The sequence below is a fragment of the Somniosus microcephalus genome, chromosome 10 (genome assembly GCF_052327205.1).
Source record: "Somniosus microcephalus isolate GS21.2 chromosome 10, FLI_Smic_1.0, whole genome shotgun sequence".
Classification (NCBI taxonomy): Eukaryota; Metazoa; Chordata; class Chondrichthyes; order Squaliformes; family Somniosidae; genus Somniosus; species Somniosus microcephalus.
The window spans coordinates 74,433,138-74,445,890 of NC_140996.1; the positions used below are offsets into that span (position 1 = coordinate 74,433,138).

Sequence of the window (12,753 nt, forward strand, 5' to 3'; positions counted from 1 at the left end):
GCAACAGATCGCTAAAGTGAAAACATTGATGATTACTTGTCTGTTGTTGGGAGAGGGGGATTGATGGTAACAATGTAGGGATCAGATAATTACATAAGCACACTGCACAACACTGAGGTATATTGGTTCAAGTGTGAATTTTCTTAGATACCAATATGCTAAAGAAGCCAGGAGAAAATATTAGTTGCATATTTCATGCAAAGTAATTAAGAAAGGTTTTCCTAATTGACTGGCCAAATAACCCAGGCTAATTAAAACAATTTTAATAAATCAAATTTTTTAAATTTAACATAGCGGCAGGATATACCAGAGGGCTGTTTTTACACCTCCGTGCTGCCAACGGATAGCCTCTCCGGCTGACAAGTGCACTTGGGCAATTTGGCTACACGTTGCCCGCAATTTTCCATTCATTTTAATGCTCAGAAAATCATACACAACACATGCCCAAATTTCCTATGTGGTACTGGCTTGAGGCTCCTTGCTGACAGCAGACTTGTAAAATCACCACCTATGGCTTTATTTAAGTTACCAGCTGACTACCTAACACCAAACTGGTGATTGGCTAAGAAATACACACAGGGCTGAATCCACCTAAATAGAAAAATACCTTGCATTTATATAGTGCCTTTCACGACCACCGGACGTCTCAAAGCGCTTTACAGCCAATGAAGTACTTTTGAAGTGGAGTCGCTGTTGTAATGTAGGAAACACAGCAGCCAATTTGCACACAGCAAGGTCCCACAAACAGCAATGTGATAATGACCAGATAATCTGTTTTTGTTATGTTGATTGAGGGATAAATATTGGCCAGGACACCGGGGATAACTCCCCTGCTCTTCTTCAAAATAGTTCCATGGGATCTTTTACGTCCATATGAGAGAGCAGACGGGGCCTCAGTTTAATGTCTCATCCAAAAGATGGCACCTCTGACAGAGCAGCACTCCCTCAGCACAGCACTGGAGTGTCAGCCTAGCTTTATGTGCTCAAGACTCAAGAATTTCAAAACTGAAGGCTTTCACTGATTTCCAGAATTCAATTCAGCTTTTGGAGAGTGCCACCAAGTGTGGTTCAATCTTGCTTGTGCAGCAGTGAGGTGCTGCAACTGGCCACAGTATACAAGCTGGTGAGGGAAAAAAAAAAAAATCAGCAAGATTTCCAAAAAGTGTGCATACATATGCAGAGGGAAGGCAGGAGTGGACTCAGCAGCAATACTTCCCATAGTTAAACAGTACTCGTTGTCTAGCATCATGACTGAATAATTGGACTACTGGTACTTGTGAAATTGTATCCCAGAATTTTGTACCAAAGGGAGGAAGAAAAAAACACAGTATATTTTGAAGTGTTATCCTGTAATGGCCATAAAGTCTATGGGCAAGGTGTCCCCTTTGCTATGGTAATGCTCAACAGCAAAGAGGTATTTTAAACCTCGCAAGAAAAATATGCAAGTGACTTTGAAAGGAAAGAAATTTTGCATTACACTGAAGTGATTAAAAACCCAATGTACGGTCCGTTGTAAAGGAAAATGCTGTAAAGCAGTTAACACGGTGATAACTATTTTCCAAATAGAATACTGTCTGCTGAAAACTTATTTCCAATAAATGATTAACAACAGCATAACATATGAACTGTACACTGTATCAAAATATAGCCCCTTTAAGTTTTTACATGCAAAGCCTGCCTTGTCTTATTCTCATACAGTCCATGGAGAATAATTAAAGGAGGCTTTGTGTGTAATCCAGACCAATTGAGACTGAATGCCAATGAATCAGTTTTCAATTCAACGCTGATGGGAGAATACATTTTTTTTGACCTTCCCTCCATAATAAAAGGTCAGAAGTGAGGATCTTCGCCGATGATTGCACAGTGTTCAATTCCATTTGCAACTCCTCAGATAATGAAGCAGTCCATGCCGGCATACAGCAAGACCTGGACAACATTCAGCCTTGGGTTGAAAAGTAGCAAGTAAAATTCGCACCACACAAGTGCCAGGTATTGACTACCTCCAACAAGAGAGAGGGTAACCACTGCCCCTCGACATTTAAGGGCATTACCATCGCCAAATACCCCACCATCACCATTGACCAGAAACATAACTGGACCAACCACATAGAATCAGAGAATGGTTACAGCAGAGGAGGCCACCATTTGGCCCGTTGAGCCTGTGCTGACTCTCTGCAAGAGCACTTCAGCTAGTCCCACTCCCCCGCCCTTTCCCCATAGCCCTGCATTTTTTTTTTCCTTCAGGTACTTATCCAATTTCTTTTTGAAAGCCACGATTGAATCTGCCTCCTCCACCCTTTCAGGTAGTACATTCCAGATCCTAACCACTCGCTGCATAAAAAGTTTTATCCTCACGTCGCCTTTGGTTCTTTGCCAATCACCTTAAATCTATGTCCTCTGGTTCTCGACCCTTCCGCCAATTGGAACAGGTTCTCTCTATCTACTCTGTCTAGACACTTCATGATTTTGAACACCTCTATCAAATCTCCTCTCGTCCTCTGCTCAAAGGAGAACAACCCCAGCTTCTCCAGTCTATCCATGTAACTGAAGTCCCTCATCCTTGAAACCATTCTTGTAAATCTTTTCTGCACCCTCTCCAAGGCCTTCACATCCTTCCTAAACTGCAGTGCCCAGAATTGGACACAATATTCCAATTGAGGCCGAACCAGTGTTTTATAAAGGTTCATCATAACTTCCTTGCTTTTGTACTCCATGCCTCTATTTATGAAGCCCAAGTATGCTTTATTAACCGCTTTCTCAACCTGCCCTGCCACCTTCAACGATTTGTGCACATATACCCCCAGGTCTCTCTGTTCATGCACCCCCTTTAGGATTGTACCCTTTAATTTATATTGCCTCTCCTCGTTCTTCCTACCAAAATGTATGATTTTGCACTTTTCTGCATTAAATTTCATCTGCCATGTGTCTGCCCATTCCACCAGTCTGTCTATGTCCTCTTGAAGTCTATCAGTATCCTCCTCACTGTTCACCATACTTCCAAGTTTTGTGTCATATGCAAATTTTGAAATTGTGCCCTCTACACTCACATCCAAGTTATTAATATAGATCAAGAAAAGCAGTGGTCCTAGTACCGAAACCTGGGGAACACCACTGTGTACCTTCCTCCCGTCCAATGAATATCAGTACTCTCGGTTTCCTGCCACTTTGCCAATTACATATCTGTAAGGTTCGAAAATTTCTGCACAACCCCAGAACAGAAGAAAAGCATTATTTTTAAATGATTTTGGAACATTATAGAAGAAATCTGTAAAAGGGATAAATGTGTGATTGGGCCAAACAAAAGAATTTCAAAGAGTTAAATTAAGGAAGAGATTTTGGACTGTTTTAAGGAATTATGGGCCAAAGGGGTTTAAAATAAAAATCCCAGGAAGATTTGGCTGGTTTAAAAAGACATGTTTAGACTTGTAGGAAAATGCTGCGACAGGAATGTGGGATTGACCTCTGCAGAGGAACAGTTTGGGGTTGATTTTCATTCCGCAGTCGGGAAGGAGGCGGGACTACAACTTTCGGGTTTTAGTCCCGCCTACATTGACATCCGGCCAATCCACGCGATTTTCCCTTGATTCGACCTTATTGAGCCTGCCCAGTGGGCTCAGCAGGCCAATTAAGGGCCACCCGGCAACAGGTGATGTCACAGACTGAAATTTCATCTGTCAAGAGGTCTTGACAGATGAAATATCAGTGTTTCACAGCTGTTTGAAGCTGTCAAACACTGACAGTCTGACTTCTAACCCGAGTCCTTCTACACAGACTCAGTTAGAACTCACACCGGCAATGAAAGCTGAAGGCTGTCACTTTTGACAGCTCGCAGCCATTTTGCTTTCAGTGCCGGCTGAGTGATGGACTCCCGAAACATATAGAGGAAGAAAGGCTGTTAACGTAAGTACAGGTAATTTCAACTTCTTTACACACTTTAGACACACCAAACACACTTACCTTTGCACTCATGCACCCATCACTCACCTGAACACCGACATCGCGACCCCTCCAAGTCCTTCAACCTGACGGCCCACCTGCTCTAACCTGGCGTGGTTTGGAGCCGTCGGGAATCCCACACGACACCCCTCAAAATTGGGATTAGGCTAAAAACTGCCTGTTAACTACCTGTTAACAGGCAGTTAATTGGCACTAATCCCTTCCCGCCTCGGGTCGGCGGGTCCCAGTGCGGGGCGGGTACCCGCCTCCTTTGAAACTTACGTGGAGGCGGGTTTTGGGCGGGATGGTGTCAGGACCCCCGAATTCAGGATTTTTGCCCACCGCACGCCTAAAAGCCCGCCTCACGGCGCACTGAAAATCGACCCCTTTGTGTATTCGAAAGTAGCCAGACTGTCTGGGAGGAACAATAAACGAAACTCAGCCCCTATCTGGGAATTTGCATTCAATCAATAAATCAATGACAACCCCAGCCTCACCTAAAGCCCAAAGCCCATTAAAATCCATGCATAAAAGAACCTGCACAGAATTTGAAGGCCTTACAGGAAATCTAAGATTAAAAGACTGTTTGAGACATTCAAAACCACTTCACACCTTCTTCAACTACTCAGGAAGCCATCCCGAAACCAGTTAACTAAATGGGACCAATCAAGTGGCCCTTAACGAGCCAGCCAAAAATCTAACAAGATTAGCAGGTTTCGTTTTAGTATAAACGAAAGACCTGTCTCCACAAGAAAGCAGTTCGTTCGATGGGTTCGATCAATACAGTTCAGGCAGGGAATTGAAACAGCAGTCAGTGAATTGAAGTCAGCAGTACTGTTCGGACAGACACAGAAAAAGGCACAGCTCATTCGAAAGACATCAGCCTCGGGACAACAGAAGGAGAACGGAAGGAATCGCAGCAACCAAGGGCCCCACGAAACAAACAACCAACAATATTACCAACAACTAGGTAATATTGGGCCACCGCGACCAACAAGAAACCAGCCTGGAAGAAACCGAAGATCTGCAAGTTTTTCCCCACTCTACAAACTATTCCTGCGTTTGGTGAGCATTTCCTGGTCCTCTGGAATTCAACCTAGTTAGTATAGTGGGATTGGGAGGGGTAAGGTATTTTTGTCTATTGTCATTCTCCCTCGCATATTCCGAAGTGTTCCCCCTTTTAGAGTGATAAGATTTATTGTGCTGTGTATATTTTCTTGTCTCAAATAAAATCCAAGATCTTTTCACCAACTCAGTTGTCTGTTGCAATTTCATAACAACCCCCAAATAAGTCCAGGTCTAGAACCAAGGGAGTGGGAGCGATTGGAACCGCTCAAAGGAGTCAGAGGTGAAGCTCTACAGACCCATGCTGCCACTGTCCCCATTATTCCATGGGCTTCAACTTTTCTGGCAAGCCTATCATGTGGCACTTTATCAAAAGCCTTTTGGAAGTTCATGTACACATCATCAACCACAATGCCCTCATCAACCTTCTCTGTTACCTCATCAAAAAACTCGATCAATTTAGCTAAACATGATTTGCCTTTAACAAATCCATGCTGGCTTTCCTTAATTAATCCACACTTGTCCAAGTGACTGCTAATTTGCCCAGGATTAACGTTTCTAAAAGCTTCCCCACTACCAAGGTTAAACTGACTGGCCTGTAGTTGCTGGATTTATTCTTGCACTCTTTTTTGAACAAGGGTGTAACATTTGCAATTCTCCAGTCCTCTGGCACCACCCCGTATCTAAGGAGGATTGGAAGATTATGGCCAGTACCTCTGCAATTTCCACCTTTACTTCCCTCAGCATCCGAGGATGCATCCCATCCAGTCCTGGTGACTTATCTACTTTAAATACAGCCACCCTTCTTAGTGCCTCCTCTTTAACAATTTTTATCCCATCCAGTATCTCAACTACCTCCTCTTTCACTTGGACTTTGCATCTGTCTTCAAGGAAGATGCTGCTGCCAAAGTACTCATTTAGTACCTCAGCCATGCTCTCTGCCTCCATGCATAGGTCTCCTTTTTGGTCCCTAATCGGCCCCACCCCTCCTCTTACTACCAGTTTACTATTTATATGCCTATAGAAAACTTTTGGATGCCCTTTTATGTTAGCAGCCAATCTATTCTCATACTCTCTCTTTGCCCATCAAATTACTAACAGCAGCAATAAAAGTAGACCCAGAAGCACAGTTTCGAAAATTGCGTTGAATCCTCCCTTAATCTCTCCCTCGACATAAACTCTCCAACCCATATTCACAGCCACCTCCTCGACCTTCCCATCTCTCGTGGCCTCGCTACTCCCATCATGTCAATCGCAGATAAGGCCATCTCCGACCACTTCCTTGTATTGCTCTCCACTTCCCTTCTGTGTCTGCCCCTGAGAAAAAGACTCTGAACTCTCTTACAACTGCACTTCCGAAATCCCAACTATCCAGCCTTTGGCCCTTCATTCACCATGACATTTCTGCAGCTACCGATCTGCTCAACTACACCCTCACTACCACGTTTGATGCCCGAGTCCCTATTAAATCAATTACACTCTCACACCCTGGATGATCCCCCTGGTACAGCCCTCACCTTTGCACCCTTAAGTCCAAGGAACACAGACTTGACGGATATGGCGGACAACTGGTTTAGCCATTCACCGCTAGATCTGGCTGGACCACAAAGCATTATTGGCTCCTGCTCTCGTCTGCCAAAACTGCACAATATTCCAGAATCATTCTGGAATGCAAAGATAAACCCGAGCTTCTATTCTCTACAGCCAGCTGTCGTCTTAAACCCCTCTCTCGTCTCCTCCATCCTCACCTCCGACAACCAGTGTGGGGTGCTCCTGGACTTCTTTGTCTCCAAGACTGAGACCATCCATTCAGCTGCCTCGGCCACTTCCCTTCTCCTAGCCCACCAGGCCAAACTTCCTCGAAGGCTTCCCCCTACCCTAGCCCTGAACTCCTATCTTTCTCCAGTTTCTCTCCGATCTCCCCTCATAACCTCTCCACACACATCTTGCCCACAAGACCCACTTCCTGCTCCCTTGACCCTATTCCCACCAAACTGCTGAGCACCAAACTTCCTTTTCTGGCTCCCATGTTAGCGCACAGTGTTAACGGTTCTCTCTCCTCGGGTACTATCCCTCCCTCAAATCTTTTTTTAAAAAATTCATTCTTGGGATGTGGGCGTCGCTGGCAAGGCCAGCATTTATTGCCCATCCCTAACTGCCCTCGAGAAGGTGGTGGTGAGCTGCCTTCTTGAACCGCTGCAGTCTGTATGGTGAAGGTACTTCCACAGTGCTGTTAGGGAGGGAGTTCCAGGATTTTGACCCAGCGACAATGAAGGAACGGCGATATATTTCCAAATCAGGATGGTGTGTAACTTGAAGGGGAACTTGCAGGTGATGGTATTCCCACTTGCCTGCTGCCCTTGTCCTTCTAAGTGGTAGAGGTTGTGGGTTGGGGAGGTGCTGTCGAAGAAGCCTTGGCAAGTTGCTGCAGTGCATCTTGTAGATAGTACACACTGCAGACACAGTGCGCCGGTGGTGGAAGGAGTGAATGTTTAAGGTGGTGGATGAGGTGCCTATCAAGCAGGCTGCTTTGTCCTGGATGGTGTCGAGCTTCTTGAGCATTGTTGGAGCTGCACTCATCCAGGCAAGTGGAGAGTATTTCCATCACACTCCTGACTTGTGCCTTGTAGATGGTGGAAAGGCTTTGGGAAGTCAGGTGAGACACTCGCTGCAGAATACCCAGCCTCTGACCTGCTCTTGCAGCCACAGTTTTTTTTAATTCATTGATGGGATGTGGGCGTCGCTGGCTAAGCCTGCATTTAGTGCCCATCCCCAATTGCCCTCGAGAAGATGGTGGTGAGCCGCCTTCTTGAACCGCTGCAGTCCATATGGTGTAGGAACACTCACAATGCTGTTAGGAAGGGAGTTCCAGATTTTGGCCCAACGACAGTGAAGGAACGGCGATACAGGTCCAAGTCAGGATGGTGTGTGCCTTGGAGGAGAACTTGTAGGTGGTGATGTTCCCATGCGTCTGCTGCCCTTGTCCTTCTAAGTGGTAGAGGTCGCGGGTTTGGAAGGTGCTGTTGAAGGAGCTTTGGCGAGTTGCTGCAGTGCATCTTGTAGATGGTACACACTGCAGCCACAGTGCGCCGGTGGTGGAGGGAGTGAATGTTGAAGGTGGTGGATGGAGTGCCAATCAAGCGGGCTGCTTTATCCTGAATGGTGTCGAGCTTCTTGAGTGTTGTTGGAGCTGCACTCATCCAGGCAAGTGGAGGGTATTCCATCACACTCCTGACTTGTGCCTTGTAGATGGTGGAAAGGCTTTGGGGAGTCAGGAGGGGAAGACACTCGCCGCAGAATTCCCAGCCTCTGGCCTGCTCTTGTAGCCACAGTATTTATATGGCTGGTCCAGTTCAGTTTCTGATCAATGGTAACCCCCAGGATGTTGATAGTGGGGGATTCAGCGATGGTAATTGTTAAGTCCGTGAATGATTGTTTTCACTCCTGCTGGTCCGTGTCTCAAACAAGTCTTTACTGGTGGAAGTCAATAGTGAAACTAACAAACAGAGGCTCTCTAGCGCCTTTTATACAGGGGTGGTCACTGCCGGTACTGCAGTCTGAGACCAGTTATTCTCTTAAAGGTACATACACAACAATTCCTCCCCTTTTAGATAAACAGTAAATAACATTCATTTAACAACTAAATGATAACGAATTACAATCACAATTACTGTTGCTAAATATATTGGTTAAGTTTAAGCAATTATAAGTTCAGTCTTTGAGGAGGCTTCCTGATTCTGTCTGGATAACGCCTCTTTGGGGTATCAGGTTCTTCTGGCAATGTTGCGTCGGGATCAATGTCGTTGTTTGGTTCATCTGCTTCCAATATTACCGGTTCTGCGGTAGCTGCAATTGGAACGTCGATTTCATTACCAGGTGTATCAGATCGTGGTGTGGAGTTGACGTTTTCCCGTGACTCTAGAATCTGGTCAGCATGGCGTCTTACAATGCTCTCCCCAACGTCCACGGTATACACGAGAAGTCCTTGTCGTGTACAAATCGTTCCTGGCTGCCATTTCTCAGTGCGGTAGTCCCGGGCCAAAACTGGTTGACCTATCTTAAAACTCCTGGTCGGCCTTTCATTCATATTCTGAAACTGCCTGTTCTCCACATCTCTTCGGACGTTTGGCTTAACCAAATCCAAGCGGCATCGTAGTCTTCGATTGAAGAACATCATGGCTGGAGTTTGGTTGGTAACCGCATGTGTCGCATTCCGGTAGGCAAACAAGAAGTTGTCCACCTTGTGTTGTAGGGGTATATCTTCATTACACATTGCCTTGATAGCCTTCTTGAATGTTTGGACAAACCTCTCGGCCAATCCATTAGTGGCTGGATGATATGGGGCAGATGTGTAATGCTTAACACCATTGTTCTTTAAGAACCTCCGGAACTCTTCAGACACAAACTGTGGTCCATTGTCAGAGCAAATCTGTTCAGGCAGCCCATTCCTGGCGAATATGGTTCGCAAAACTGTGATAGTTTTTTCCGTGCTGGTTGAGGACATTTTTATTACCTCTGGCCACTTTGAATGTGCATCCACCGCAATTAAAAACATCAAGTCCATGAAGGGACCAGCAAAATCAATGTGCACCCGTTGCCATGGAGATGAGGGCCACTCCCATGGATGCAGAGGAGCTTGTGGTGGGGCGTTTTGGACCTTCTGGCATCCTGCACAGCTCTTGGTCATCTCTTCGATTTCTCTATCGATTCCCGGCCACCACACAAACGCTCTGGCTAAGTTCTTCATTTTTACCCCTCCCAGATGACCCTCATGAAGCTCATTGAGCACTCTATCCTTCAACTTAGGTGGAATTACTACTCTGGATCCACACATCAAGGTTCCTCTGCACACTGACAGCTGTTCTCTTCTCGGCGAGAATGCTGGCAGCAGTGGTTCGCCATGTGCTGGCCATCCCTTCACTGTTAAATCATAGACCCTGGAGAGTGTCGGGTCATTCCGTGTTTCCTTTTCTATGTTTGCATTCGTCACAGGGAGACATTCGACTATGGTCGAGTGGAATAACTCCATTGGATCCACTGCAAGGTCGTCTTCTTCCACCGTCGGCAACGGTAGATGTGACAATCCATCAGCATTTCCATGCTGTTTAGTTCCTTTGTACTCGATGTCATATTGGTGTGCCCCTAGGAAAAGGGACCATCTCTGCAGCCGTTGTGCTGTCATTATCGGTACGCCCTTCTGAGGGTTGAAAATGGAGACAAGAGGTTGATGATCGGTTAGTAGAGTAAATTTTTGACCGTGCAGGTAGTGATTGAACTTCTTCACCCCCCACACTAGGCTGAGGGCCTCTGTCAATCTGGGCGTAGTTACGCTCGGCAGAAGTTAACGAGCGTGACGCAAAAGCTATCGGCCTCTCAAAACCATCAAGGAATTTATGTGACAGTACCGCCCCAATGCCGTAGGGAGACGCATCACACGCCAGCCTGATTGGCAGTGCTGGGTTGTAGTGAGCCAATACTTCCCTTGAAGTGATTAAGTCCTTACTCTTCTGAAAAGCACGCTTACAATCATCGTTCCATTTCCATGCTACCCCCATTCGTAGCAGGGCGTTCAGTGGGTGCAGAATTGTCAACAAATTCGGCAAAAACTTACGATAGTAATTCACCAACCCGAGGAATGACCTCAGTTGCGACACATTTTCAGGCGCTGGGGCCTTAACAACCGCTTCAATTTTGTCAGGGGACTTATGTTACCCCTCTTCAATCAATCACGTGGCCACAATACGATATCTGTTTCTTAAAAAATTCGCACTTGGGGCGGTTGGCTCGCAGCCCATGTTCCCGTAGTCTAGTGAGCACCTGTTCTAGGTTGTTAAGGTGTTCACTGTCATCTTCACCTGTTACAAGGATGTCGTCCAAGTAACACTAAGTCCCCGGAATCCCTTACAGGACTTGTTCCATCGCTCTTTGCCATATCGCCGGAGCTGATGCTACTCCGAATACCAATCGATGATACTGGTAAAGACCTTTGTGAGTGTTTATCGCGAGATACTTCCTAGAGGATTCTTCAACCTCCATCTGCAAATATGCTTGTGCTAGGTCAATTTTTATAAAACGCTTCCCTCCAGACAGTGAGGCGAAGATGTCTTCTATCCTTGGAAGAGGATATCGTACTGTGTGAAGGACAGGGTTCACCGTCACCTTGAAATCCCCACAGATGCGAATCTTCCTAGGCTCTCCGGACTTATTGCTTAACGATTTCTTCATGACAGGAACGATGGGTGTCGCCCACTTGCTCCAGTCGACCTTAGACAACACGCCCGCCTTCTCCAGATTCTCCAGCTCTGCCTCGACGGCTGGGCGAATTGCATATGGTACCGGTCTTGCTTTGAAAAACTTGGGAACTGCATTCTCTTCTATTTTTAACGAGACGGTTACGCCTTTAAGCGTGCCCAGTTCTTGTTGAAATACCTCTTTGGCGTTAGCTAAGATTGTTGACAATCGTCCAGGAGTGACGTCTTCATCTTTTTTACCGTCCACCGTCATTGCGTGAATGGAATGCCAATCTAAGTTTATCTTCCTGATCCATTCCCGTCCCAATAACGGTGGTCCACCATTTGGCAGTATGTAGAGATACAATTTCCGTATTTTCTTGCCATTGTATTTGACAGGCACCCTTATTTTTCCTCTGGGGTATACTTTTTGCCCCGTATACATCGTCAAGACGATGGATGTCTCCCTCAAGGGTATGTGTGAAAATAGCCGCTCGTAGTCTCGTCGATTCATGACGGTTAGCGCTGATCCTGCATCCAATTCCATTTTAACTTGGGACCCTGTTATCGTGAGGGTGACCCAAATGGTTCGGTGATCCTCTTTTGCGATTACATTGTGAAGTTTGAGACAGCTTAGCCTCCTGTTTCCGGATTCACTATCGCTCATCTGGTCTTCGGAACTACTGTCCGTCATCTTTTGTACTTTCGTGTACGGTTCCTTAGTAGCCTTTTTGTTGCCGCTGGTCTTCTTCCCAGACCTGCAAACTCGTGCAATGTGTCCAATCTTCCCGCATATTTTGTCTTTGGACCAGCAGTCCTTCTGGTCATGGTTAGTTCTGCCGCAGCGATAACATTTTGCAAATCCCCGTGTCATTTCGTGGGTGCCGTATTCCTGTGGTTTTTGTTGAATTTCTGCAGCTCCCCTGGCTGCTGCTTCATACGATACTGCCACGCTGAAAGCCTTATCCAGCGTCAGCTCTTTTTCTGCGAGTAACTTCTTCTGTGTTCCTTCACTCAGGAGTCCACAGACAAATTTGTCCCGTAGGGTATCTGCCAGTCCTGCTCCGAACTGGCAGTGCTTTGATAGCTTACGTAGTTCCGTAAGATACTCAGCATTGCTCTCATCTTTGTGCTGAGTTCTCCTGTGGAATTTAAATCTTTCTGCTATCAACAGCGGTGCAGGGTTTAAGTGTTCCTGTAGGACAGCAACAATTTTGTTAAAACTCTTCGCCTTCGGTATGGCTGGAGTAATCAGGTCCCGCAATAGGCCGTGCGTTCTAGCGCCCATTAAGTTTAGCAATATCGATGCCTTTTTCCCCTCCGCTATTTCATTTGCCTCGAAATATACCTCGACTCTTTCCACATACGTGGTCCAGTCCTCTATTGTATTATCAAAAGCAGTGATACAGCCAGTCTTCGGCATCTTGCAAATCTAAAATGGCGCCTCCCGCGCTTTGCCTTCTTCCCCGCTGTTGTTCGCGCTGCTTTCCATGGTTTCTTGCGCGTTAAATATTGATTCTTT

The 12,753-nt window shown here is 46.0% G+C and overlaps 1 protein-coding gene across 2 annotated transcripts in view; it reads right to left on the reverse strand.

Moving 5' to 3' along the window:
• The window catches only part of nectin3b (nectin cell adhesion molecule 3b), a 338,904-nt gene that overhangs the window by 155,910 nt on the left and 170,241 nt on the right, over window positions 1–12,753 (reverse strand). Inside the window, exon 2 of one of the 2 annotated variants that reach the window (XM_085998621.1) lies at window positions 608–1,120. The exons of the other annotated variant lie outside the window; for it this stretch is intronic. Within the exon in view, the coding sequence (XP_085854747.1) occupies window positions 608–614 (7 nt within the window). The 5' untranslated portion in view covers window positions 615–1,120. The remainder of the gene's footprint in view (window positions 1–607; window positions 1,121–12,753) is intronic. 2 annotated transcript variants of the gene reach the window in all.